This window comes from Prosopis cineraria, unplaced genomic scaffold (genome assembly GCF_029017545.1).
Source record: "Prosopis cineraria cultivar Desert tree isolate PC_DT_omini unplaced genomic scaffold, ASM2901754v1 PC409, whole genome shotgun sequence".
NCBI lineage: Eukaryota > Viridiplantae > Streptophyta > Magnoliopsida > Fabales > Fabaceae > Prosopis > Prosopis cineraria.
This window is the reverse complement of record NW_026555734.1, coordinates 1-27,666: the sequence shown is the minus strand read 5'-3', so window position 1 is coordinate 27,666 and position 27,666 is coordinate 1. Positions and strand designations below refer to the sequence as shown.

Sequence of the window (27,666 nt, the reverse complement as noted above, 5' to 3'; positions counted from 1 at the left end):
AAATCCAAATCCACTTTTTATTATAATTTATTTTTAATTTCAAATTCTCTCTACTTTCCATCCTAGTTATTTAAAACTGAAATTTTAACAACCACGATTTTCTCATCCTCTTCAAGTTTTCACTGTGACTGCTCTTAACACCCCTGCTTCTTCTCATCTTGGTTGGTAAACTTGTCACTTTCAATATTTTATTTTTGCTTCTAATTTCAACTCGTTTCTATTTTTTCCTTTAAAATTTTTTATATTATCCAAACAAAAAATTTGAAATTTGAAATTTTAAATTTAAAATCCAAATCCAAATCTATCAACTTAAACACAATCTTATCTTATATGGTTTTTGGCTTTCTAAGGTTTGGCTGCCATTCTGTGACCACAGCCACTTTGCTTGGCTTCTCTATCGTTCTCTTTGTCATCCTGACTTTCTGAGAGAAGGATCACGACGGCATAACTATGATTATGGCGAATTCAATGTCAGACCCGTTAAAATTAGTGAAACTGGAGAGAGATAGTATCAGTAACTTACCAGACTCTTTGCTTCACCATATCCTCACGTTTCTTCAAACTAGAGAAGCCGTTGCCACAAGCCTCTTGTCCAAGAGATGGAGACCACTTTGGCTTTCAATGCCCACTTTTGATTTTGATTGTAGAAACTTTCATAGTCTTGACTCGTTCACTCAGTTTGTAGACGCAGTCTTGTCAATGACTGATTCGAAGACTACTATAGAAAAGTTCAGGCTCAGATGTGAGAGCTGCTATCAATGGGTTAGAGAAGGAGTCAAGTACTATAACATGCTTCCCAATACTAAGATTAATATTTGGATTAACACAGCGCTAAATCGCAGAGTTGATCATCTTGAACTACGTTTTAGCAGTTGGGATAAGTTCATTGACTTGCCCCCAAGAACTTTTAATTGCAGTACCATTAGGGTTTTAAAGTTGCATGGGGTTAAAGTGGATAATCCTTATTCTATCAATTTGCCTTTGCTTAAAGTCATGCATATGTTGGAAGTTGAAATTTCAAATTTTGAATTCTTGACAAATCTCCTTTCAAGTTGTGCTCTTCTTGAAGAATTGGTATTAGATTTTTTTATAAATGACGAGGACGATGTTGATGTTGATGATGATGTGCCGTTATTAAATGTTGACAAGCTTGAACATCTGGTTTCGGCAAATATTCCTTCCCATCTGTTTACGTGGAAGGCATTTACTAATGTGACCTTTCTTTCATTAATGACGGTATGAATGATTCTTATCTATATCATTATTTTTCAATCTATATCTCTACTTTTATTACATAATTAAGCTTAGTCCTCATCATGCAGTATACAGCGTCTGGCAATGATTATTTTCCAAGATTTGACCATTTAACCCACTTGGAATTTGAATGTCTTTATGATGAAGACTTGAATTGGATAGTGGAAGTCCTACCTAACTGCCCCAAACTTGAAATTCTTGATATTGATGAGGTTAATTTCTTAATTTCAACTTTGATTGAGTGTGCATTACTTTTAATATATAGGTTGTTTCTAATTTTTCATATTCCTATGATCAGATTGAAGTTAATCCCAAAAGGCTTGGAAGGATAATGGAACCAATAGTGAAGGTTCCTCAATGTATTTCATCACAGCTAAAGGAATTCATTCTTGGTGCATACGATGGCTCTGAATGTGAGTTTGAATTTGTAAGATTTATTATGAAGAATGCAAGAGTTTTGAGAACAATCTCAATTTTCAGTTGCAGTTCTGAAGATAAGAAGTATGATCAAATGCTCAAAAGATTATCCTCGTGCCCTAGAGGTTCTGAGAATTGCAGACTTTTGTTTGATGAAGTCTCCTTAGATGCAAGTGTTTGAGATAATTTTAATTTTCATATTTCGTGTATCTTAAAGTAATAGAAGTCATGATTTTCTTAGCATATATCTCACAAAAGTTGGTATATAATATATATGATTAAAATTTAGTGCTCGTTAAGGTTGGATGTCTAAGAAAAATATCATTTTTATGTGTGTGGTTGAAGATGATAGATGCTTGATATTCGATCCTCTTTCCAATCCTATTTATAAAGGTAAAGATAGATTTTTTTTTTTTTCAGTTCTAAGCAAGTACGATTAACTTTTTGTCACTAGTTTTTAAATTTACTTCTTTTAAATATTTTTACAAGAAAGTATTTTACTAAAGCATGGATACTTCAAATGGAATATATATTTTTTGTTCTATGCCTATGATGAAAGCTAAGATGATCAAAACTTAAAGATAAGTCTGAGAACCCAAGAAGCTAGGGGTGAGCATCAGTTTGATGTTAAATTTTCCAAAACCAATTAACTAAATTACATAAAATATTTGGACCGAATTGAACCAAAATGCTTGATCAAATTGAAATACAACCAAACTGAGATACAATAGTTTAGTTTTCTCAATCTATTTGATTTATAGGTTCTAAATGCATAAAATCAACAAAACATTCAAACAATGCCAAACATTCGAAAAGGAATATATTCAGTAAGCCACTATTGCAAGGCATTTAAAAATTGAAGAAATCAAAGGCAAAAATCAAGGCTTGTGGAAACCAAACATTAAATTAAATCAGCAAAACATTCAAACATGAAATGTAAAATAAAAAAAAATTCATTAAGGCACAAAGAAACCCAAATGACAAATCATAGAGCTGCAAAGGCAATGAAGTCTCCAAGAGCTGAAGCGTAACAACTCAATGAGAAAGGGAGAGAGGGCAAGATTGAAGAAGAAAAGTATATGAGAGGTAAGAGATATGGTGAGTTAATCATTATTGAATTGGTAGAGATCAGTGGTATTGGAGCAGGAGATTGTGGCGGTGAGGGCGTAAGAGCTCGTTGGTAGTGTGGGCCATAATCTAGCGGAAGGGACTCATCGACATCATTGAGAGGAGTGGCCGTCGACTAGAGAGGGGTGAATGAGAAAGAGAACCAGAGAGCAAGAGAGGTTATAAGGAAAGGGAGAACGCAGAAGAGGGAGTGAAAATGTGGGGAATGAGGATTAAGGTTTCATATATTCTTATTAGTTAGTTTATATATTTATAAATTTACTTTTTTAAGTATAACATTAAAAAGAATAAAATAGACTAAAGTAATTAATAAGCTATATATAGTTTATAAATTATTAGTATTATTATTATATATATAGATATATATGATAATTCGGTCCGTCTATTCAATTTAAACTTATTAACTGAATTGAACTGATCAAATTTTCCTCTTTAAAAATTGAATTGAATTGAAAAATCAAATAGATCAAACCAAGCAAACAAAATTTAATTTAATTTAGTTTGATTTTCAATTTCAATTGGATTTTGCTCACCCTTACAACAAGCTGTAGCATCTAGATGTTGGAGGCATCAAAATCATGGAGATGGAAAAACTGAAACTTCTGCTCATCTTAGCTTTCTTCATAGGCATAGTCACATCGTTTTTGTTCGTGGCTTTTGATTTAAATTAATTTTTAAGTCAAATAACTAAAGTGACCTTAATAATTATGTTAAGTAGGGCAGATTCACATTCTCTTCCTTCATTTCTATATATTAAAGGCATTTTAGTCATGATTTTCATATTTATTTGATCCTAATTTTTATTTAAGTCACATCCATGGTCTTAATATGAAATTCTCCTTTTTTTTCATAGAATTTGAAAAATTCAAATCTAAACTAGGAAAAATGACTTGAGGAAAAAAAAAGGAAAATCAAATAAACATAATATGATTCTAATTATATTAATTAAATTAAAATAATAAGATTAAAAATATAATTTATTAATTTTAATTGAAAAAATATTACAGTAACTAATTATCATTATCATGATTTCTCACCCATGAACATGATTTACTTTAGAGATACAATTCTCCTTATTATAAAATATTCGATCAAATATCATATCATTTAGGCGTATCTGTTTCTTCGGCTGTTGCCTTCTGAATTGATAACAATATGCTTTGGTCCAAAAAACAAATTTGGGGGTATCTTTTGAGGAAAATCAAAGATTTTATTCCAAACCATGAAAAATCCATCCCCTTCTTTTCGCTGAAGAAAACTCAATCCCTTTTAGAGTTCTGCCGTCTACTTGACTTTTGGGAAAATAAAGATGAAGGACCTGAGAAAATTTATATTAGTCAAGTATTAGTTATTGTCAAAATTTAAATAAAAAAACTAATTAAACTATTATTAATTTAAAATAAGTTGTTAAAACCTGAATGAATACTTACTAATAAAATACTAACATGAATGTATCTATTTGAGTTTTGATAACAAATAATTAATGACTGATATAAATTTCCTCCAATGATTCTTGATTAATATTTTCTCTTGATTTTTTTTTGAGGCATTCATACAAAATTTATAATGTACTTAACCTGAGTAGTTAAAAAAGAAAACCTAATTAAGTATATAGTTAATTACAAAAATTCTGTGAAAAGTTGAAAAGCAGAGTTAACTGCGCTCACGTTTCTTTCATTTCCGAAGAGCTTGGAATATAAGAATAATCAACATTCAAATAAACAAACGAAAAGAAGCAATGGTGTACAGGAAGTACAATAATATTATTGATATGTTGATTATTTCATAGACGATGATGTTGATACCAAGATATATGTCATCGATTTAAATGAGCGATTGGGAACCCAAATGACACTGCTATGCCTGTGAAGAAAGCTAATAAGAAGATGAGCCGAAGTTTCAGCTTGTCCATCTTTCTGATCTTGAAGCTGCTCACACGTTTAGGGCCTCGAAAAGGTCATCTTCTTCCACCACAAGTAACTGATTATATTCTTGGCCAGAAATTGCAGCTTCCATGATATCTTTGGGGCTAATGATGACACCACCATCATCATCATCTAAGAACAATTTAAACATATTCTTTGAAAACCCACTTACCAGTGCCACACCTTCTTGATTACTTTGCACCGGTGTTGCCCTAGACACTCTCAGATTCCAAAAACTATCTGAGGCACAGCGTTTTCATACCCCTTTTCTCTGAACTTTCTCCTAATAGCTTCATAATCAGTTTCCAAAACATCTTCTGATTTCCGTTCGCCATCAAATTCCATGTCACTGAAAACAAACAACCTCTTAATCATTTGGTCCTCTTTTAGATTCCCATTCACAGCCACCTCTAATATTGTATCAAACACCTTCTGAAAACTAAGGCTCATTGTTCTCCTTCCCCCCCGCCAGAAATCATCAGGGTTTATTAGATTTCCCACCCTCAAGAACTTTGTCTTGGACATCAGGTCTTCTTTTTCTATCAAATGTAGCTGTGGGTTCTGATTATAACCAAATGTGATTAGCTTCCCCTTCCATGGCTCTTCACTCATTTCAGATACCAATAGTCCCAATGCCACAGGCATTCTTCCCATTCTTGTTGACACATCACAGATGGCCAAGCTGTTCCTCATCTTACCTTTAGTGACCAAGTCTTCCACCATTCTCTTCCTCTGCAACTCTTCCACCCAGCCATGGCGGGGAATCAATTTACCGGCGGCGATCGTGGACTTGCCGGATTCAACAGCTTTCAGATACCTTTTAAATCCCTTCCTGTCGTGCCGCATAAACTTGCCTTTGTATCGTTTCATCGCCAGTGAGGAAACCTTGTTGTATGGAATTAAACGCCATTGATTGGCTCCCATGTATATCTCTGGTAGCTCTAGAGCTTTCCTCAGTGGAACCAGAATTTACTTTCTTAAACGGTCACGAATCCTGTAAGCATAATGGGCTTCTTCTAGGCCGTGATATTCAGGATACGATTCTCGAGGGAAGATTCTTCTTGCGATGCTTTCACAGAGAAGTGTAGAGCGATCGAATGAGGAATCAAGAGAGGGACACCATTTGGCTGCGAGGCTGATCTTTTCCCATTCACCGCGTCTCAGAAATTCTATATCAGCCTTTAAACATTCAGCAAAATGATCGGAGATGCAATCGTACAGGAAGCGAAAGTGGGGATAACTTCGATATGTCTTCACGAGTTTCTCAGCCATGGCTAATCTCTTTTCTTCTCTGGTCACTATTTTCTTGTACTTTTCACACCTTATGCTGAAGAGCTTCTCCCACATTTTGCTGATTCCTTTTCTTCTGTGCCAATCTTGTTTTTGAACCTTTCGCACATCAAGACCTTCCAAGATTCTGTAAAGAATCTCAGGCAAGTCCTTGAAGCAGCCAAACTTCGGCAAAGAAGGGACGTTGAACGCGAGGGTTTTGGGATGATGAGTGTGAAGCCAAATGGCGGCGGCGTAAAACCCTTCCTTGTCGGCTTTTCCAGTTCCTCGGACTCCCCGGAGGTTGAAGATGAGCTTGAGGGTGGTGAGTGGATCATGGGACCAAGCTAAGTGAAGCCTTTGAGTCAAAGAAGAAGGAGGAGTATCAGGAACGACGTGAAAGAAGAAATCAAGACATGGATCGCCGGTGGAGAGGAAGGTGGGAGAATAATTCTCGGTGAAGGCCTTATTCTTGGTTTTGTTAAATTCGGCCAAGTAGTCGGAGTTGTAGATCTCAGGAGGACCCAGAAGAATAGCCATGTGATCGTCCGACGACTGTGAGATGATGAAACCAACGAGGAAGAGAGAATGAACGAATAGGCTTTTATTGCTGAAACCTGAAAGCTTTGCTTCGGCACCAAGACACTTGAAGTTAAAACAATTAATTAATTTAAAACCAGAGGAATAGCCATTTCAATATGTGTGATTCTAATTTCTTTTACCAGAAATATGGACTTTCTAATTAATGAAAATAAATACTCCCTTTGATTAAATCATTTTTAATTAAATCTCACCTTTTAATTAAATAGTTATTTATTTTTAAACTAACTCTATTTTTATATATTTATTTTTATTAAACACCTTACAATAAATATAAAATTATTTATTAAAAGGGATATGTTTGGATAAAAAAGCAATAATTATACTTCGAAAGATTAAAAATATCTTATATTATATTTTTAACATCTAACTCCTCAAAAAATATCTTATATTTTTGAATGGAGAAAGTACCTATGTTATTCTAATTTTTGAAGTTAGAATGAAAAATAAAATCTGGTATGATTTTATGGGTTCTCCTAAATGATAAGTTGGAATTGGTTTCGGTGCTCATCCTAAGATGAGGACCATGGTGCTCAGCACCAAAAACACTACTGTTTGGCATTGTTTTTTTTTTTAAATCACAAACTCATTATAATAATTAATAAATATTATAAAATTTTTATTTTAACGTTTAATAAAAAATTAAATACTAAGATGATAAAATTAAATTAGAGTAGCTCAAATTAAATTTTTAATTTAAATAGTTTAGAATTATACTGAAAAAATATTATGAGTTTGTGATTTAAAAAAAAAAAAAAAAAACATTGCCAAATGACAGTATTTTGGTCCTAAGCACCACGACGCATGAGCGCCGAAACTGAGCCCATGACAAGGTATAGATACGTTTTTTTTTTCCCGCCCCCCTTAAATACGACGAGAGAAATCCAATTTAAACAAGCAAATTAATTAAAGTTGAATATATATATATATATATACATAATTTTATTCTATTTATTTAAATTAATTTAATTTAAAACATGAAAACTTCGTTAAGCATATTTTTCTGCTGCATTAATATTAAAAGACCTGATATATCGTGGAAGAAATAGAAATAGAATTAATAGATTTAACTAGTAATTACTATAATTGTGTACTTTCTCTTTTGGTGAGCTGCTTCTGATACAAATTTAAAAGTCACAAAATAATTCGGATTAAAATTTCAAATGTACATAATTAACCATTTGGAAAAAATGGGAAAATGCAATCCATCTATATATATATATATATATAATTAGGATGTCAAAGCACACGTGTCAACACATTGTCAGCGCATTTGAGGATTAATTTATTCTTAGTTAATTCCTCATACATGCCAAGTCATATCAATATATTTTACATATTAAATTATTTTAAAAGTCAATTTATATTTTAAAATTTAAAAGACTCGTATGATAATTTAACAAAATATAAAGAACTAAATTGATAAAAATTAAACTTCTAGAACCAAATTGATAATTGAAACAAATTTGAGAGATTAAATGTGTCATTATCCATATTTACATTATATAAAAAATATAGGACAAATTACATATAAATCCCATGGAAGCAATTTATTTAAAAATAAATTTTGTAAAATTTAAAAACTATAGGTAGGTCTGTTGGAACATAGTTAAGTGTAATTTAAAGTTGGAGTGAAAAATATTACTACCCTTATTTATTAGGTTACAATGACAAAGATGCCCCTCCATCTAAATTAAATAGTAACCTCGCACTTTTCATCAGTCTGTCACACTATCGGATGCATTGTTCTCCTTCATCATTATGCATATTGCTCACTTTGTTCACATCGCTCGCTCTCTTGGAATGTTAAGGCAAAATTCATGATCCTTCATCACAATCAATTGTGATCAACACTAATACTTCTTTTTGTTTTTATAATTGTTTTAATGTTAAAGGCTTTATCTGAATGAATTGTTAAGATTTCATTATTTAATTTAAGTTTTATATACTTTAAGTTTTAGTTTTCATTATCCAGTATTTAGACTTCCTATAGACAACAATTTTTCTACAGACAACTGTAAAAATGTTGCCTAAAATACAAATAGAGGACAATTTTTAAAAGTAACTATTGATATCTATTTTTGGATATAACTATTAAACAATCATTTGAAACTGTTGCCTATTATAATATTAGCAATAATTTTAACCTGTAGCATTTTATTTTTTAAATAAATGACAAGTAAAAACTATAGCCTATGTAATATATTTTTTTCAACTATTTAGTAACTCTTTGGTAAAAAAAAAAAAAACCATTTATTAACTGTTTCATGTAGCGTTGAACGACAGCGTTTTCCTCACTTCTTTCGCTCCCCCCATCCTCGTTGTCTTCACAACGCAGAAGCAGAACCACATATACCAGAGATGCAAGATGTAGCCCTAGCCTCCCCCGTGCCCTTGAGTTCTCGCGTCTACCCTTTGCCACATTTTCCATGAAGGTCCGTCGTCAATGTAGATTTCTTCACCGTCAATCGAGATTTCTGTCCTCCGCTGTTGAACGAGTTCTCGCTCTGCCTCTGATTCCCGTCGCTCATGGATAGCCTCTAATTCACCTCTATCTCTGATTCGTGTTGCTCATAGGTACAGCCTTTTCTGCTACGCCTTTTCTCGTGGTTCTTATGTGTTTACAACTTCATCATATTGCTTGAGCTGTTATTTGGTTTTTGATTCAGCAACTAATTTCAATGTTTGTAGTTGAACTGATATAAACATGGTTCTGATTCTGAGGGTTTTGCAAAATTAAGAATTAAAAATGGAGTGTGAAGTAGAAGCAGTGTTGAGAAGAAGACAAGGATGATGGAAAGATAAGAAGCAGAATTTAGTTTCTCGAAATTACAGAGTTTTGTGAATGTTCTGTCAATATGTGTTGCTCTGTTCGTTCATTTTTAAATTTGAGAAGAGAAATCTGAAGCTGGAAGTTACTCATTTGGAAAAGGCTAAGGAACTTTATATCAAAGTATGGCTTTTTTATCTTCGTAACTGTCCCTTTAAGAGTTATTCTCTACAATGTCTAAAATTATAATTTTCTCAGCATTTGTTCTCGAAAGTGAGATCTGATTCCTTTGATAGTGGGTTTTGCTCATCTTAAAACTATAACTAATTGTTTTGCTTCTAGTTGTAGTTCAAGGCAGCATGCTCACACATTTACACAGTTTTGGAATTAGATACTGATATGAATTTTCAATTAATACCTTGCAAGTGTCATATGGCGCTACGTACCTTGCCTTTTATTTGATATTTGCTATATGTGAGATGAGGCAACGATTGGGAGATCACAGAGGCGTGGGCCTAAAGGCAGCTTCATAGGTCAGCCATAAAGTTAAATAAGCATTAAGTCAATCACAAGGTTTTAATTCAGCTTCTTAGAGTTTTTGTTATTCGAGCTTTTTTATGTGCCAAGTGCCAGATCCCTTTTCTTTTCTTTCTTTTCTTTTTTGGCAAAAGTGTTTGTGTCAATTCTATTAAACTATGTGCGTGCTACCTTAAAATTTGTTAACTGATTATAATTGTTGTGCAACATGTATGTAGCATGTTTATACGGAGTTGACTAGAGTGGAAGGGTGCTCCGCCAATTTACCATGAAAGGTTTTTTTTCTATCTATCCATCTCACCTTTTTGTTCTTGTTTAACATTGAGCTTCATATGGATCATAGTTGCCTTTGATTTTTTTTTTTAATCTTTTTTCTGAGTTCATTTGGTTGGAGAGTATGGCATGGTGATCTGATAATGTTTTCTAATTTACCTCCTTTTTTTAAACTATAGCAACTCTTTTTTTCTTTCTTTCTTTCTTTTTGAGCCAAAACTATAGCAACTCTGTATTAGCAAAAGATGAACTATTTTTAAAGTGAACAGTGAAGTTCAAAATTCAATTAGGATGAGTTTTCTTAATATGTTTGTAGAATAAAGAGTGATATTTATTTATTTTAAGTAAGCCATTGAAGCTGAGGTGATGAGATTTCGCAACTATTTGAAGGATTGAATGTAGTGTATATGAACTGAAATTCCACGCAGGGAATTGCTGAGAGAGCAGCCAAGCGACTTATTGAAACTTTCCTCAGACAAAACTCTAGTGGAGGAAATTGAAGTGTAACAGTGCTGCAAAAACATAAAGTAATGTTCCTACCCTTTGCACTTAAATCTTGATGCATAAAAAAATATTCTTGGTTTTTATTGGTTATGCTTAGCGTTGAACATTCTTGTTTTCATTGGTTCTTTTTTTGTGCTTTAAGTGGACTGTTTTGAACCTTTCATTTGGTTAAGAAGTCCTGTATTTAATTTCCATTTGAATTGAATTTTGTAGTGGGTATTTATTTATTTTTTTCATGCTTGTCAGATTATATTTGTCTTCAAAACATAACAGGAATTTTTTTTTTTTTTTTCACTGAATAGACTTTCCAGACACTAGCATATTTGTGTTCTCATTTTCCCTTTTCTTTTCACTATCAGAATTGCTAATGAAAGAATTGAATTAATGTGTTGTAATTAACAAGACCAAACTTAACAAGGTTAATATGGATTAAGATTGAGCATAATGCTTTTAGGTAAATATGGATTATTTTCCTTTGGCCAAAGGTTTAACATATTTATTGGATTGTGTAGAAATTGATCCAAAATTCATTAACATATTTTTTTTATGGAGTGAAACAAGTTTGCCTTCCTCTATTATGAATTTATACTTGCAAGCTTATTATTATTATTTTTTAATATCATGAGGCAAGATTTTTTATTTGATACAATATTTTATATTTTTCTCATGTAGGAAGGTGGTTCTAACTAAAGAGATTTAAATGAGGAGCTCTAACAAAATAGTTGAAGAGATATCAATGAGGGTTTCCATTTACTTTGATATACAGACTTGCTTTCAATGTAATGTAGTGCTATTGTCATACTTACATTGTTCTATATATCCATTTGATCAAACCAAATTCTCTTTAGTGTGGCTGCGTATAAGCACATGGATTCATGTTCAAAAGTTTATGCACTTCACTATGTACAATATAATTATTATTGATTGTATTTCAATGCTACAACTGACCACTTAATCATGCTTCTTGAATTATGTTTTTGTTATATATATTTATTTACCATGACAATTGATATTTGACACATTTTTTTTAAATTAATGCTACATTTAGAAATTGATGCCATTGATATTTTATTAAGCAATAATTATTAATTATACTCTAAATAGATTTACATTTATAATTCAAAACTGTTGCGTATAGGACATTTAGGATACAGTTGTTAAATATAGCAACTTTAAGTAACATTTCAAAACCGTTGCTTATAGTTAGCTAATAATTGTAGCTTATTTTATGTTGCCATAGATTTTTGGATACACTAGTTTAGGTAACAATTAAAAGATGTTGCTTAAAATTATAGGCAAAAGTTCTCGCTACATTTTTTAAATGTTGTTAGAAGGTAAAAATGTTGTAGTTATAAAAGTTGCTGGGGACAGGGTAATGGAAAAGAGATATGATAGTTTGTAAAAATATTTAAATATTTGTAAATAAATTAAGAATTTTTGCAAATTATAAAAAATGAAATAGGATATGTGAATAGGATTTATAAATTAAGAAATTCTACACGTGAATTGTAAAGTTATAACTATAAATGAATAGTAAATATAATTTTAATATATTGCTTATAAAATATGAAATAAAATTAGTAAATCAAGTTTTACTCACAAATTGTGAAGTTATAATTGTAAGTAAATGGTAAATATATTTTCAGTCTAATGTTTATATTTAAAGGGTAATAGCATCTTTTCAACCCAATTTCAAATTATACATAAATTTTAAAGGATTATAGTTTTTGAATTTCACATGATTTATTTTTAAATAAGTTGTTTCCATTGGACCTATTTGTAATTTTTTCAAAAATATATCTATAGGTCTTTATAGCATATTTTAATTTCAACTTTAAATTAAGTCCTACAGTTTATTTGAATTAGGTCTTCATAATTTGAAAAATAATTTTTTAAAAAATAAATAATTCATTATTGATTTTTTCCTACAAAAATTTATACACACACATATAATGAATTAAATTATAAAGGTTTAATTAAAAACAAAATAAACTATAGAAACTTAATTAAAAATTAAAAAAAACTATAAGAACCTGCAAATTAATTAATTTTTCCTAAAATATATAAAATAAAAAATGAACAAATATAAAATTAGGAGTAGCATGGTAAAATATAAACTATTTTTAATAATTATTCTTAATCCTTAAAACAAAAGCCAATGCATATCAACACATATTTCTATGTAAATTGAATTTTATAAGATTTAATCAATAATTGGATCAGATTAAATGCAATTTTTTAATACAGCAAATAGGAAGAAATCCCGGTGGTGTGGTTTCTTCTCTTTCTTTTTGTCATTTTTATTAGGTTTAGGGTATCTTTGATTGTGTTCTTTCTTTTATTTATTTTTGGTTTGTTGTACTTAATTTGTCGTTTTAAATCCTTCAATTTTAAATGATATTTCATGTTTCTGGCAAAAAAAAAAAAAGGGAAGAATCTCCATTAATATGATTTTTTATTTGTATAGAAGAATTAATTAATGCAGCAAATCACAGCATAAATAAAAGCTAAATCAACGACCTGCGGATAAAATCTTAAAATAACAATATGATATTATCGAAAAAATAATTAGCTGATCGTCCACATAATAAGGAGAGAAAAATGTGCAGCTAACCTGACTTAATATTACAACAACTATATATTTTTTTTCACATCCATTCTTGAATATCTAAATCTGAATCCTAGTTCATCCATTATTCTTAAGTTCTTCTAAAGCCACCGCCTTCAACTCGTAGCCCTCCGGTCTCCGGCAGAAATCCAAGTAATTAAGCTTCATTCTGTAAAACTTCTCCGATATCCTCTTCTGTAATTTCCACTCATCCAGCGAAGCGACGACGTACGGCATGGCAAAAGTAGAGCCTAGACAACGAGGTAGTGATAGGATTAGCAGCTTACCAGACCCTCTGCTTCATCACATCCTCTCTTTTCTTCCCATAAAAGAAGCCATATCCAAGAGCTTGATCTTGTCCAAGAGGTGGAGAGAGCTAGGGCTATCAATGCCCGCTCTTGACATTCACGACACTGGATTTTCTAGACCTGATGGCTTCATTCAATTTGTAGATGCAGTCTTGTTTTTGTCAGATCCCAAACCGATAAACATGTTTCGTCTCAAGTGTGAGAAACTCAAGGTGCCTCTTATCAGGATTAATATGTGGATTAACTCACTGATAAATCGTAAGGTCGAGCATCTGGAGCTATGTTTTTCATATTTAAATTCCCCTAGTCACGTTGATGTGCCTGCTTGCATTTTCCATAGCAGTACCATTAAGGTTTTAAAGTTGGCTCATGTTATGCTGAATGTTCGATATGTTAATTTGCCTTCACTCAAAGTATTGCATCTGGTGAAAGTTCAATTTTCAAATCCTGAATCTGCCATTAATATTCTTAATGGGTGTGCTCTTCTTGAAGACTTGGTGTTAAAATCTTGGTCTACTAATAGATCCGTCCTCAGAATTGGAAGGCTTGAACATTTGGTGTCAGCAAAAGTTCATAATCCATCTTGGATTCAGTTGAAAGCTTTTAGTAATGTTAGGCTTCTTCAGATTGCTGATGAGGTACTAATAATGATTTATATTGTAGTGATTTTTCATTATCAAAATTGATGATATCCATAAAATTTTATTTGTTTGTTTCTTTTTCCTAATGCAGATGGGGTGTATACTACCTATGTCTGATATTCCAACATTTTATAATTTAACTCACCTGGAAATCTTATGGCTAATTGATGATGGGAATAACTTTTTGGGATGTCTTGGAAATTTCCCAAAACTTGAAATTCTGACTATTCATAAGGTTTGTTCATTTTAACTTAATTCATGTTCACACCACTTTTAGCTAGTTTTCTAACTGATATGTGTATTATGTTTCGTTAGCTGGATTTTAAGAGAAGCTTGAAGGATCATTCAATGCTTGATGTTCCTCAATGTCTTTCAACGCATCTTAGGAAATTTTATCTCGGTGAATATAGAGGATCGGAATGTGAGTTTGAAGTTGCAGCATTTATTATGAAGAACGCAAGTGTTTTGAGGGACATCTCCATTTGCAGTTCTAAAAAGGAAAATGAAAATTCGAAACTCCAAATGATCACAAGATTATCATCATGTCCTAGACGTTCTGTGAATTGCAGGCTTTTGTTCCATTAATTTTCTGAAATTTATAGCAAATGTTCGTTAGTCATGTTTTTCTTTCTTTATTTTATTTTGGCTGATTTCCCATCCGACTATCTTGGCAATATTTTACGTTGTACATCATTATCATCTTAGAAACATATTTATCATATTTCAGGGCACTTCATGGAGTTTGTTTCAGTTGTGCTTCTGCTTGATGTGAGAAGATATTCTTTATCTTTGGGCTGTGCAGATTTCTAACTTTTGTTTAGCTCATATGATATATTTCCTCCTGTTCAAAACATCGTTTTCCAACTAAACTTGGTTCATAATAGAGGACATTCGATATTTTTTGAATTTTTTTCCCAAATTTACCCATGTATTAATTAATGTGAGCATGAGACATATATTTTGATTAATTATACTTCTTCTTACTTTTTCTAATAATGATGAATTGGATTTAGTACTAAAGCTTCTTCATATATTGTATGGAGAACTTGTTGAACCTTTGATAGATTATGGAAATTAACTAAATTGTAAATGAATAGCTGGTTACTATCTCTCATATAATTTGTCTTTATCACTTTTAATTTTCTTATATACCAAGCAAGTATTTAGACTAAACAAATTGCATCTTATGGAATCCTTATTTCTAGCTATTTACTTTTCCGTTCTCATTTTTTTTTTCAATTTTATAACTGATGGCTCTTAAAACTATTATTCAATAATTATATATTCAAAGATTAAATATAAAAATTATTTTTTATTTATGTTTTTTAATTTTCTTTCATTCTATTAATATGTAATGGCTTTACAAAAAAAAAAATTAGGTATGTTTGGTTGGAGTGGAAGGGAGGAAGGGGGGAGGCATTTGCTTCCTTCTCCTTGTTTTGGTTCAAAAGGATGGAGGAAAGGTATTCTCATCCTCTTGTTTGGTTAAAACAAAATTGAGGGGAGAAAAAAAAAGGTAGCGTTTGCATTAATGAATTTAGATTTAAAATCTCGAATTCAAAATTCTTTGTTTGGATAATTTAAAAAAATTCAAGAAGAGAGAGATACGTTGGTATTCAAAAAATAAAAATAAAAATTTGAAAGTGATGAGCTTGCCAATATTTTTCAATTAACGGGAGATAAGAGAACATACAAGAGTCATAAAGATATCAATAGTAAAAATACAAAGAAAATGATGTGTTTGAAGTGATTGAAATTTCAAATAATTAGGTATTAAAGGAATTTTGAATTAAAAAGAAAATAAAAAAAGAAATGGATTTGAGTCCAATCTAAAATCATATCTTATTAATTCAAACACACCATATGAATTTCCTTCCTGACACTCTCTTCCATATTGAAGGGATTTGGATTTGGATTAAGGATTATAAAATCCATCCCCTTCATATAATACCTTCTCTTTCCTTTCTTCCAAAAAAATTTTCTTGCCTCCCCCTTTTTTTTTAATTGAACCAAACACTATGTTAAAAGTTGGCTTTTCTTTGCCTATATAAGAACATCATTGTTACGTAGCAATGATTTCAAAATCAGACTTAATGGTCCAACTAGTTGGACTGCTGGCTGATCACTCTAATAACTTAATTTGAACCATCTAGCAATTTTAGCTAGTGGACCACTGCTGACAAGTGGTTGGACCACAACCGCAAAAAATCTTGAAATAGTGGTTGAATTAGGTGGCTCCAAATTTCATATTTTCAAGTTACATAGCAATTTCATTTTTTTTTTCTTATATTTATATTATTACACACACTTGCATATTAATTTAATTACATATATATGTATATATAAACTAATTATTATTAAAACCGTGAGCAACTAGCCTTTATGGTTTAATGTCCATTCTAGTTCTGAAAATATTGTTAGGTAGTTTATAACTATTTTTGTAACTGTTGTTTAACTTATAAGGTGAAATATGCTCCAATGTATGAGGTGGGATCCTCCCACCCACCCACAATGTATATATGTTTTTGTCGATGTTCTATCTATCTTTTGACTTTTTGCGATAAAACTAAAGTCAAAGCTTTTCCTTTAAAAAACCAAAATTGGAACATGTTTGTTGAGAATCCATTAGGAATACATGCCATTATCCAATCTGATTGGTAGGGGATTATTGGCCATTAATTTGAAGCCTGAGTGAATGTTGAGCACTTCGTGTGATATGAATTATGGATGTATAGAGCACTCACCTCTTGCTTCATTGGATCATTGTCCCAATATTATGCGGTTCTCCTATCCATCTTTGATTGAAAAGAAGGTTTCAGGATGGTTGCAATTCTAGTGTTTTATGATCTCATTTATCATTTTGGTCAGTGTTTCAGATCTTCTCAAAACATATCATTTTTTGTATATGACTTTTTGACTGTATCGTATTTAAGCATTATTAGGCTCAATTAAGAATAGTTTTAGAGCAATCAATACATTCCATCAAACTACCCTTCAGGCTCTGTAAAAATTGAGGGCTGGCCTTAAAAATTAGGAGATTTTGATATACAAGAGGGTTGTTAGGCCCTCTTCTTATAAACTACTCAAAAACAAGCTCAAACTCAAGCTTGGACTATCTCATAAGCCCATATAATTTTGTTTTAAACTTTTAGTTGAAGAAACAAAAAGTTGGGTTTAATTAAAAGGGCTAATATCTTATAATATGGCAAACTAATATTTGAACTTTTGCAAGAAGAGATGTCTACACTTAATTCTCAACAATACCTTAAATTTGATTGCCTTTAATAGGAAGATAATTGTAGTTAACCTAAAAAAAAAAAAACCATAACTTTGAAGACTAAAAAATATTATGCTTTATATTATATTTTAGGGTTTATATTATTTTGTTTACACTTCGAAGCTTATTCTTAAGGTACTTTAACTTTATATATGTCTTAAAATAAGAAAAGAATGATACTGGCTTTTAGGTCCATCCCTGAGTCATGTCAATAAATGTCAAACTTGAGAAAAATATTAATTTAGTGCAAACAACTTTTTTGAACCCATAGGGGTCAGGCTAATCCTTATTAATAATTCAAGATTTTTTGCATTCACATGAACTCCTAAAATTTGTGTTTTAAGTGACCACAGCTATTTCTACAAGCTGCCATGAACTGCAAGGGGTAACATGCAAGCCGTTGGGACAGAGGTTCATCCCTATCTCTTTTTACCTTTGAAATAAAAGATAAAATGTTTGAAGAGAAATGAACCGGGGGAGAAAAAAACATTCTGTGAGGATGTTGAATTCTACATTGTATGTATCGCTTAAATGGCTGGCTTCACACTTTCTCTATATTTATTTTTTGTTACGAGCTTATCATAACTAAAACACATTTAATTTCTATGCATTCCATAAAATCAGTGAGGTAGATTTTATTAATTACATTGAATAATATTGACATATATAACAGTATGGAAATAATAAAAAAATCATATAATATTTTAATATTAAAAGCAGTATCAGCCAAATTTGAAAATAATAATAAAGTTTCCATCTACGAATAATCAAAAATTGATGAAATTTTAAAATGTTATATCCTTTATATTGTAGATTTTTGCCTTTTTAGGGTTGGCCGCCATATTTTTTGGACGGGGACAGCCACTTTCCCATGGTTAATTGGCCATTTACTTTGTTAATTTCCTTTTGAATATTATTTTTCTCCTTTTCTTTGACAGAATCTTTTCCTAGATTTTCATGCGTGGATTCCGGATCCACTGATTGCTACTATTTCTGATTAATATTGTTATTCTTTAAAGAGGAAATAGAGATCTTAATGTTCGGAAAATCATGGGGCAACATTTGCCACCAACCTCTTTTAAAACAATAAGAAAATTATGACAGTTTTTTTTGAACCATACTAAGGCCTCGTTTGGTATGATAAAAGAATTTTTGATGAAAATCAGAATTGAATCAAAATTAAAATTGGAATAAAATTGAATTTAAAAAAAGTATTTGGTACGAAGATGAAATCCTTGATATAATTTTAATAAAAATATATACTTAAAATTTGAAAAGACCAAATTGCCCTTTTCAAGATTAATGGTCTTCTTTTCACCCTCGACGCTATAGCTCTTCTCCACCTAGTATCCCACTGCAACAGTAGCTTCTCAAGAATTTTGAGTGATGTAGGGATAAAGCACCCATCGCACACAGATGAAGAATGCCACATCATTGCCGGACAATTTGATCGCAAATTCCCCACAAGCACCTTGCTGAGTGTTCTTAACCATGGACGCCAAGTCTTCTGCCTCGGAGCCAAAGTTCGCAAAGAAAGCTTGAAACCTGGTTAGTGCTTTCAAATCCTGAGGATTGTTGTCCCAAGCACTTAGCTAGCCTTCGATTTTGCAACCACCAAAATCGCTGACCCTAATGAACGTTTGACAACTCTAGCTCTTGATTTCACGGCTCATATTGAATCATCTATGGATGCTTGTAGTGGTGGCCATGAAGGTTCGATTCATGAAGGGGGCAACGGCGCTAGGGATTATGTGGGGTGTGTGCAGGCAGTAGGCAGAATGATACTGAGGGCCAAAATGTCCAGGAGATGATTCCATGACAATTCTATCGTGCTTGTGATGGAATCCAATTCTAGCCATTTTGTTGGAATACTGATTCTGAGAATCCAAATTCTATCATACCAAACATGTTGAAAACTAGATTTGTGTCAATTTCATTTTCACAAGTAGAATTCTTACATACCAAACAGGGCCTAAATTTTTTTCCGAAGGTTGTTACAAACTATAAAAAATTTCAGTAAATCTCTATTAATATATGTGTATATATATTCTTAATTATAAAAATCAAGTAATTGCAAAAAGTAAAAGAAAACATATATAATTACCAATGAATAATAAGGGTTTTGTTTTTGAAACAAGTAGGTTAAATTCTCAATCTTGATGTATTTCTCGAAATCATAATAGAAGACATCTTTTAAAATTCTTGCTTAGTTTAAAATATAGGGTATTAAGTAACTTTATAATTATTTTTTTAACTATACCCCTATTTCATTATTACTCTTTTTTTTTTTAAATAATATATTGAAATTTTAATTATTATCATTAAAGAATTTATATGGAGTATTTAATGATAGTAAAATTGAAAAGATGTAAATTTTTAAGAAATTAAGTTTTAACTAACATTTTTTGAAAAACATGAATTAATTATTAATGCCTTATATTTTGGATTCGGAAGGAGTATCTTTGGATCAGGATATGTTACTTACTATTTACTTATAATATATGTGTTCATCTATATATATATATCTATATATCATACCTAGAAAAAATTCAATTTTTTTGGTTGAAGTATTACAAAAAATACTTATTTAATTTTAATAATTAAAAAAATGTGTGATATTCTTTTTCTTTAACATAATTATACAAGCCAATGAAGGGTTGATCTAGTTGGCAAATGGCAAGGATTCTACTCATATAACATAAGGATATGGGTTCGAATGTCATTATTAATTGAGGATCAAAAGCCTTATTGGTTGACAATTTATAAGTAACTTCATATAACATTATTTGAGCTTGAGGCATGCTTGAATAACCCTGACGATGATATGCAAGATCCAACTCATCACATAAATTTTAAGTGATGATGAGAAAATAGCTATGCAAAATTTTCAATGGAGTAAAATAATTAAAAATGAAAAAAGGAAAGGAAGTGAGGGGTTAATGGAGAGTTGGGTGACATGTTGTGGGGATGGCAAAGAGTCGGTGGGTGGGCCGTTGTAGCCACTTTTCTCTGCAAATGTGCCTTCTGACGCTTTCCCCCTTTTCCCCTCTCGTGCTCCATTCCGACCCAACTTCCCATCATCTCTTTCCTTTTTTTTTTTTCTTTTCTGAAATGATCAATTTAAATGCGACTCATACTACCACGTGTCCAAAGGAGGGTTCGAACCCTGAATCTACACATGCAAAGAGGTAAAGTCGGTAATTCAAACAGACCCTAAACTTATTTGAATTAGGTTCAATTTAAATCGGGCTTCAAACATTCCATCCTCTTAAAAAAAATGATATAGTTCCCCGACTTTTTTTTTTTCGATTGGTTTAGGCGGCCCATTGGGCTTGCCAAAATTACCAACTTTACATACATATAGAGATATAAATTTCAATGATCAAGTTATTCGAGTCGGACTAATTCAAGCTGAGCTTATTCGGATTGGACTTAAAGTATTCTATCATCTTAAAAAAACTTTTATAGTCAGTCCGGCTCTACTTTTTTGGACGAGTTCAATCTGACCATTAGCTTTGCTCAAATTACTAGCTCTACAAGCGGTGATGTTGCCACTGAGATAACTTGTCATTGACCTTCCCTTTTTTCCTTTTTTTATATGAATAAATATGTATCAAACCTTTTTTTTTTTTCATTAACACTGATTCTGTAAACTATAGAGTTTGCAATATTTGGCAAGCAAAAAAATATTTTTAGAGAAAATGATATCTATATATATATACGTGTTCAATTTTCTTTCTAATATAATTTTCATTTTCTTTTTTACAATACACTTTTTGGTATACTCCCTCTGCTAAAAAAATGTAAGCATTTTTGAGGAATTTGATGTTAAAAAATATAGCCATTTTTAGTCTTTCAAAATATAATTATTTCCTTTTTTAAAAAGTGCCCCTATTGATGAATGGATTTATATTTATTATAAGTTATTTAATATGGATAAATATGAAAAGATAGAATTAGTTTGAAGTAAGTAACTATTTTATTGAGAGTAATATTTGATTAAAAATACTTTATATTTTTAAACAGAGGGAGTATTAAATATGCACTTAATATTTTTTTTTAAATAAAGTTTGAAGTTTAAATCTAAAGTGCACTCCGAAAGTACTCTAACTGAGATTAATCTCTATGTGTTGGTAACTCTCTAATATATATATACATAGCATCTTGGAGTTAAAAGTTATACATTGCTGAATAAACTTCATTCATTAACCAGAGGTCATGAGTTACTATGCAGCAACTATTAAATTCTTGATGAGAGGCGTGTCTCTTGAAAAGATACTCACAAGCTGCTATCAAATATTCAAATTAGTATGGACCAAAGACGAAGTCGACCCGACCCGAGACACCAAAGCTCTAATTGGGGGGGTGGGGGGGGGAGGTTATATGCATTTGGTTAAAAATTAGTTATTACTTCACCCAAAATTATAGTTTGGGTGGTTTCACAATATGCTTTAAAAAAGCTATGTCCTTTAAAATCTGACTCAGGAGTCACAATTAATATTAATAGTGTAATAATATCTATATATATATATATATCAAGTGGCTGTGAAAATAAAAAGGAATTTTTATTATTTTCTAGAAAATTATTTCGTTAAAAAAATGTGAAATGCATCTATCTTAGTTTTTCTAGATTTATTTCGCACTTTTTTAAAAATTATTTTTCCATGTACCAACATGTACAATAATTCATTCCTAATGTCAGCTTTTTTCTTTGTTGTTTTAGTGAATTAACTGATTCATCTATGTTACCATTATTTTCTGCCAAAAAAACTATAGTAACATTACGAATAGATTATACTATAGAAATCATTAAATAAAACCCTTATTAGATTAAAAAAGGGATAATGTAACTTTTAATTTCTTAAATTTGTCTCAATTATTGATTCAATTCCTAAAGTTTACTTTTATCATTTATATCATTTAAATTTGCCTTGATTATCGATTTATTTAGTCTTATTAATGAAAAAAAATAAACACTATTAAAATTTGCAGACATACATGTGTAATAAATATTGATGGTAGTCATGTAAAGTAATGAAAATGAGTATAATTATTTAGTTATAAAAAAAATAACCTTGTAATTTTTTAAAACTAGTTAACAGAAAAAATTATGAAATGGATTTATTAATAAAAATTAAACTAATTTGAGAATTAATTTATTCTCATTTAACCACACACACATGTAAAGTTATCCAATATACTTTATATATTAGATTATTTCAAGAGTCAATTTATGTTTTAAAATTTAAAGGACTTATTAATTTAAGAAAATATAAGACACCAAATTGATAAAAATAAATTTGAGGGACTAAATTGATAACTGTAACAAACTTGACGGACTAAACTAAAATTTTCATTATATCTTAGAAAAAACTTTAAGTATTAAATACCTATACATCAGTCAAAACCGAATAATATTAGTTAAAAATAATATAAAAGTGAATTAACAATAAAAATTGGCGAAGAACCAACATGTATTATTTTTATTTTTATATATAAAATTGGAAGCTATGTATTTAATCACAAATGATTTTTAACATGGTTTAATAAGGGTTCAATGACTTAGATAATTGGATTTAGGATACAGTTAGAGGAATTCATATGGGGAGACGAGAGTTGAATAATTTCTAAGCAGAATCTATTGCATTTTTTTCTCTTCAAATAGGTATTTATAATGCCTTGAGAAAATCATGCGGATGTCAACTGTCTTTCAATTTATACTTCAATATGGTAAAAGAAATGTGGAGGTTTTACTAACAAGGTTTGTCAAATTGGTAAGGTTTGGTCCATATCTAACCTATAGGTTGTGAGACCAAATCTTGTTATCGATGTGATGATCCTATTAATGTGTAAGTGCTCTTTAAACTTGGAGGCATGTTCTATCTTTGGTGAGCCCTTGGGATTTCAATTAACCTATATATATATATATATGTAAAAGAAAATTGGAAGTTTTAATTATTTTCCATACACTATCATCTCAATGTTTCTGCTCATTTGATGAATGATGTCTAGAATAAACAAAATAATGAAAAAAAACTTCTAAAAACTAAAAATAATATGTTAAAAATGTTATCCCAATTTTTAGGCAAACATTATTACTGATGAATTTTAAAAGTAACTAAGTTCGTTGGTTGGAGGTTGGGAGTTAATTGACTCGATTATCATTTAAGTGAAATTAATTAAGTTCAAACACTAATACTGAATATTAAGTAGTTATATAAAACTACATTAAATTTATATGTATTTGAAATAATTTAATTGACTAATGAAAACTGACAAAAAAATCTTTAAAAAAAAATTGACTTTTGCCTTTTCCTTTTGGCGTGAACAGGAGATTGAATTATTAGGTGCAGTTTGGTGTGGTGTGAAGCAAACCAACATAATAGATAATTGGTGTGTGCCGGCAATCCCCACCCAAATGCAATTCTCAAAAGTGATTACACAGAAGAGAGAGAGAGAGAGAATCAGTGCTATTCATATGCATGCATGTCCTTCTTCCTTTTTCTTCTATAATATATTCCCCACCTCATTCCCCACAAAAACACTTTCATATCTTGTTTCAATATATGCAAAATCAAAATGATAAACTCACAAAAAATTCTCTCCCCCTAATCCTGCTCTTCACACTAGTAACAATGTCCTCCAAGTCATCAACCATCGCAATAAGGCTTCATCCCAGAAGAAATAACGCTTCATCACCACCTTTGCTGCTGCTGCTCCTCCTCCTCCTTCATCGTCTACTTCTTCAGGTGATTCAATTTCTAAGTAGTGCTAACCATAATATCAAAATCTCAACTCAGCTGGTTGAACAAGTAATCATCCGGTTCAATAATATATTTTGTTTATGATTGCCCTGACAATATCTTATCAGTTCAATGACTAGTTTAGTTTTTGTTATCTTAATCATGTTGTTCATCTTGTCGTAGATTCAGGCAATGAGAAATTTTGTCTGAGTTGGAGATTAGGAGGGAGGCGAACAATGTGGTGGCGTGGAGGACAGTGCCAACAGAGTGTCAGACAGAGGTTGAGAGTTACATGATCGATGGACAGTACGAGGGGGACTTGGATTTGGTGTGAGCAACAGATCTTCACCTTCCTCGATTCTATTCCAATCTCTTCTAATTCTTCCTTCGATGCCTGGGTCTTGACGTTGACGACACTTGCCTCTCCAATCTTTATTACTACAAAACCAAGAGATTTGGGTACGTGTGTGTCTCATCTCACTCTTTTCACAATCTCATGAATACTTTTAGAGGGCATAATAAGAAAGATATTGGGGGAAAATAAAGCAATGCATGGTTGGGGTTTACCAGAATTATAATTTAGTGGCATGGAATTTACCTTTCTTGGTGACAAGCCACGGACCTAGTCTTGCCGGCCCAGTGTTTAACCTGTCCTCTATACTAATTAAAAAGAAAACATTAGCTAGTGAAGATAAAATTTGTATTATATCTTGATGGGACAATCAAATGTTAAATAGTAGAAAATAATTTCTTTAGAGTTTTGATATAAATTGCCTCCACACCCTGTAACATAGGTTAGAGTAGAGCACGTTCTCTTGTTCTCTATAGAAAATGTAACATACTGGTCAAGTAGAAAATCTTAATCTAATTATAAGTCATCATATATATATATATATATATATCTATAATCTCTCTGAGAGAGAGAGAGAGAGAGAGGCCGCTTCATAGTTATGGAGTCCCTACCTCTAACTTTCAGGTCTTCAATCTTTCCCACCCAAGTACTTGTCTATTCACATGACAACAATTAAATCTAAAGACCCAATTTTAAAATATTTAGACTAAACTAATTGAAAAACTTGCTCGTCTATATCTGATAAAAAAAAAAATAAAGTCATTTACAATAGGTTGTTATATTATATTAATATTTAAAAAGTTGAAACTACTTTGAACAAAAGCAACATTAGTACTATAAAGTTTGACACATGAAAGAGGTAATTAATTAATATTATGTATATAGGTGTGAGCCATATGATCCAGCAGGGTTTAGGGCGTGGGCAAGCAAAGGAAGGAGCCCCAGCAATACCGTCAGTTCTTGAATTATTTAAGAAGAAACTCACAGAAAAAGGATTCAAAGTGTTCTTAGTCAGTGGAAGAGACGAAGAGTCTTGGTCAAGCCACCCTCAACAACTTGCGCAAATCAAGGACTCTACCTACGGTCTTATTTTGAGGTAATTAATCATTTTCAGACTGTATATATATAGTTCTTGTTTTTTCCTCCTCCGATTTAAGAATTCAAATTGAAGATCAACAATGAATTAATCTTTAATTTTTTTAATTTCACTGATAAAATCTCTACTACATGTTTCCTATCATCGCAACATGTGTTGTTAATCATCTAAAGTCATTCCACTTAATGTAAACAGAAATGACATGATTCGATGAAAAATGATGGATCAAAGTGGACGAGATTTTTCTTCTATTAGAAAAATTAGGGTCTAATTAATTTCTGTTTTCTAAAACTGTTTTTTATTTTTTTAAAAAATAAAAAAAATTCTTGGATAAGTATTTTGGATTTAAATATTCTGAAATTGTTCTCATTTTAATTTTTGAAAGCATAAAAAATGAAAACATCTTATAATTGTTTTTCATTTTTCATTTTTAAAATATAATGCATTTGATTATTATAAATTATCTTAGTTGTGTTAACCACTATCATAGGCCATTATCATCAAAAATTGGCACCCACCACCACCACCGGCCTTTTTTAACTTTAAATTTTTTTTCAAATTATATATAATCAAATATATTTTTTATTTTGTTTTGTTTTAAAAAATAATTTTTAAAATTGAATTACAAAATAGTTTTGTAAAACAAAAAAAAGAAAACAAAACCCAAACAAGCCTTAATCTCCTAGTCATATATAGTTTTGATTCTGTTCCCAAAGCTCAATTCTGAAAATTGATTGCAATTCAGTTCTTATAATGTTAACTTGATTTAAACTTAGTTCAAATTTTTAAAGCATTGACTCAAAATAATTTAGTTCCTATGATTTTATTTGTTTAAACCATGGTCCTTAATGTTCAAAAAACAACTTCATCTTTTATAGTTTTTTTTAAATGTAGGAAGCAAAACATTTTATTAGTTAAAATTATAATCATTAAATTGTATTTACTTAAAGTTAGGATTTAGTTTTAATTGAGTCAAAATTATACTAATTGAATTTTAGTCAACTTAAAGTTCAATGACTAAGTTTTAACTTAATTAAAATTATAGAAATCTAATGATTAATTTTTCCTTGATATTATCATTAGATTGAAATCAATATAGCCGAACCTACCAATAAAATAAGACTTCTTGTTGTTGTATAATATAGATTGAAACATACGGACTACGTACAACTACTACTGAATTGGATTCTAATTAAGTAATTATTGATGGGGCTGTGTTTTGATGAATAATTACGTGTTTCAATTAATAATCATGGTTTATATACGTGTGTGAGTGTGTGTGTGTGTGCAGGAGTGGGGAATATAAAGGAACAAGTGCAGTGAGGTACAAGTCAGACATAAGACAGAAATTAGAGAAGGAAGGATACAGGATTTGGGGTAACGTGGGAGATCAATGGAGCGATCTACGTGGAGACTCTATTGGCAATCGCACTTTTAAGCTCCCAATCCTATGTATTTTGTTCCCTAATCAGTCATTAATTATGTCTTCTTCTGTCTTTTCTGTGCTTTTGCACATAAGTTGGAATTTCAATGTCTTGTGTCCCGCTGACTGTGTATATCGGATAAAAATATTAATTTCCCTTTTGTCTTGTGTGAATAATCAATAATGTCCATCAAAGAATTAATTAAAAATAGTTATATAGTCGGAGAGAAGACACCAAATCCTTAACTAGAAAAAGTAACCTATATGAGCCGATTTGTAATCAGTAACTATTTGACCGTCCCAGCACGATGATGTCATTGATTATCTTTCCTTTTTTTTTTTTTTTTACATGAATTTACGGGAAACTCAGTTTAAAGAAGCAAGAGTAACTATTAATAATAAAGAAGTAATTAGAAAATATTAGAGCATTTTGACCCAATGACACACGAAAAAAGAAACTGAGAGATAGAAGAGAAAAGAAAGAATAAAGATTATGGACTTGAGGCATCTAAAACTTTAAAAAAAGAAAAGAAAGTCATCG

General features: G+C 31.0%; 2 protein-coding genes, 1 long non-coding RNA gene and 2 pseudogenes across 4 annotated transcripts; 4 read left to right on the top strand and 1 right to left on the bottom strand.

The window, feature by feature from the left end:
* The first annotated feature begins 456 nt into the window (after positions 1-456).
* LOC129296979 (F-box/FBD/LRR-repeat protein At5g56420-like) lies at positions 457-1,852 on the top strand. The gene is made up of 3 exons (XM_054935381.1): positions 457-1,236; positions 1,323-1,466; positions 1,553-1,852. The coding sequence occupies exons 1-3, from the start codon at positions 457-459 to the stop codon at positions 1,850-1,852; spliced, it is 1,224 nt and encodes a 407-aa protein (XP_054791356.1).
* A 2,879-nt stretch (positions 1,853-4,731) lies between these two features.
* LOC129296978 (uncharacterized) lies at positions 4,732-6,533 on the bottom strand (annotated as a pseudogene).
* A 2,375-nt stretch (positions 6,534-8,908) lies between these two features.
* LOC129296975 (uncharacterized) lies at positions 8,909-11,620 on the top strand. 2 transcript variants are annotated; one of them, XR_008590069.1, is made up of 5 exons: positions 8,909-9,546; positions 9,790-9,896; positions 10,119-10,175; positions 10,602-10,700; positions 11,350-11,620. It is a non-coding gene; the product is annotated as an uncharacterized LOC129296975 (long non-coding RNA). The 2 variants fall into 2 exon arrangements; XR_008590068.1 differs by having other exon boundaries at positions 10,602-11,620.
* Positions 11,621-13,375: 1,755 nt separating this feature from the next.
* Positions 13,376-14,876, top strand: LOC129296976 (putative F-box/FBD/LRR-repeat protein At1g78760). The gene is made up of 3 exons (XM_054935380.1): positions 13,376-14,231; positions 14,326-14,469; positions 14,550-14,876. Exons 1-3 carry the CDS (start codon positions 13,521-13,523, stop codon positions 14,817-14,819), a joined length of 1,125 nt encoding a protein of 374 aa, XP_054791355.1. The 5' UTR covers positions 13,376-13,520; the 3' UTR covers positions 14,820-14,876.
* Positions 14,877-24,146: 9,270 nt separating this feature from the next.
* Positions 24,147-27,255, top strand: LOC129296974 (acid phosphatase 1-like; annotated as a pseudogene).
* The last annotated feature ends 411 nt before the right edge of the window (positions 27,256-27,666 follow it).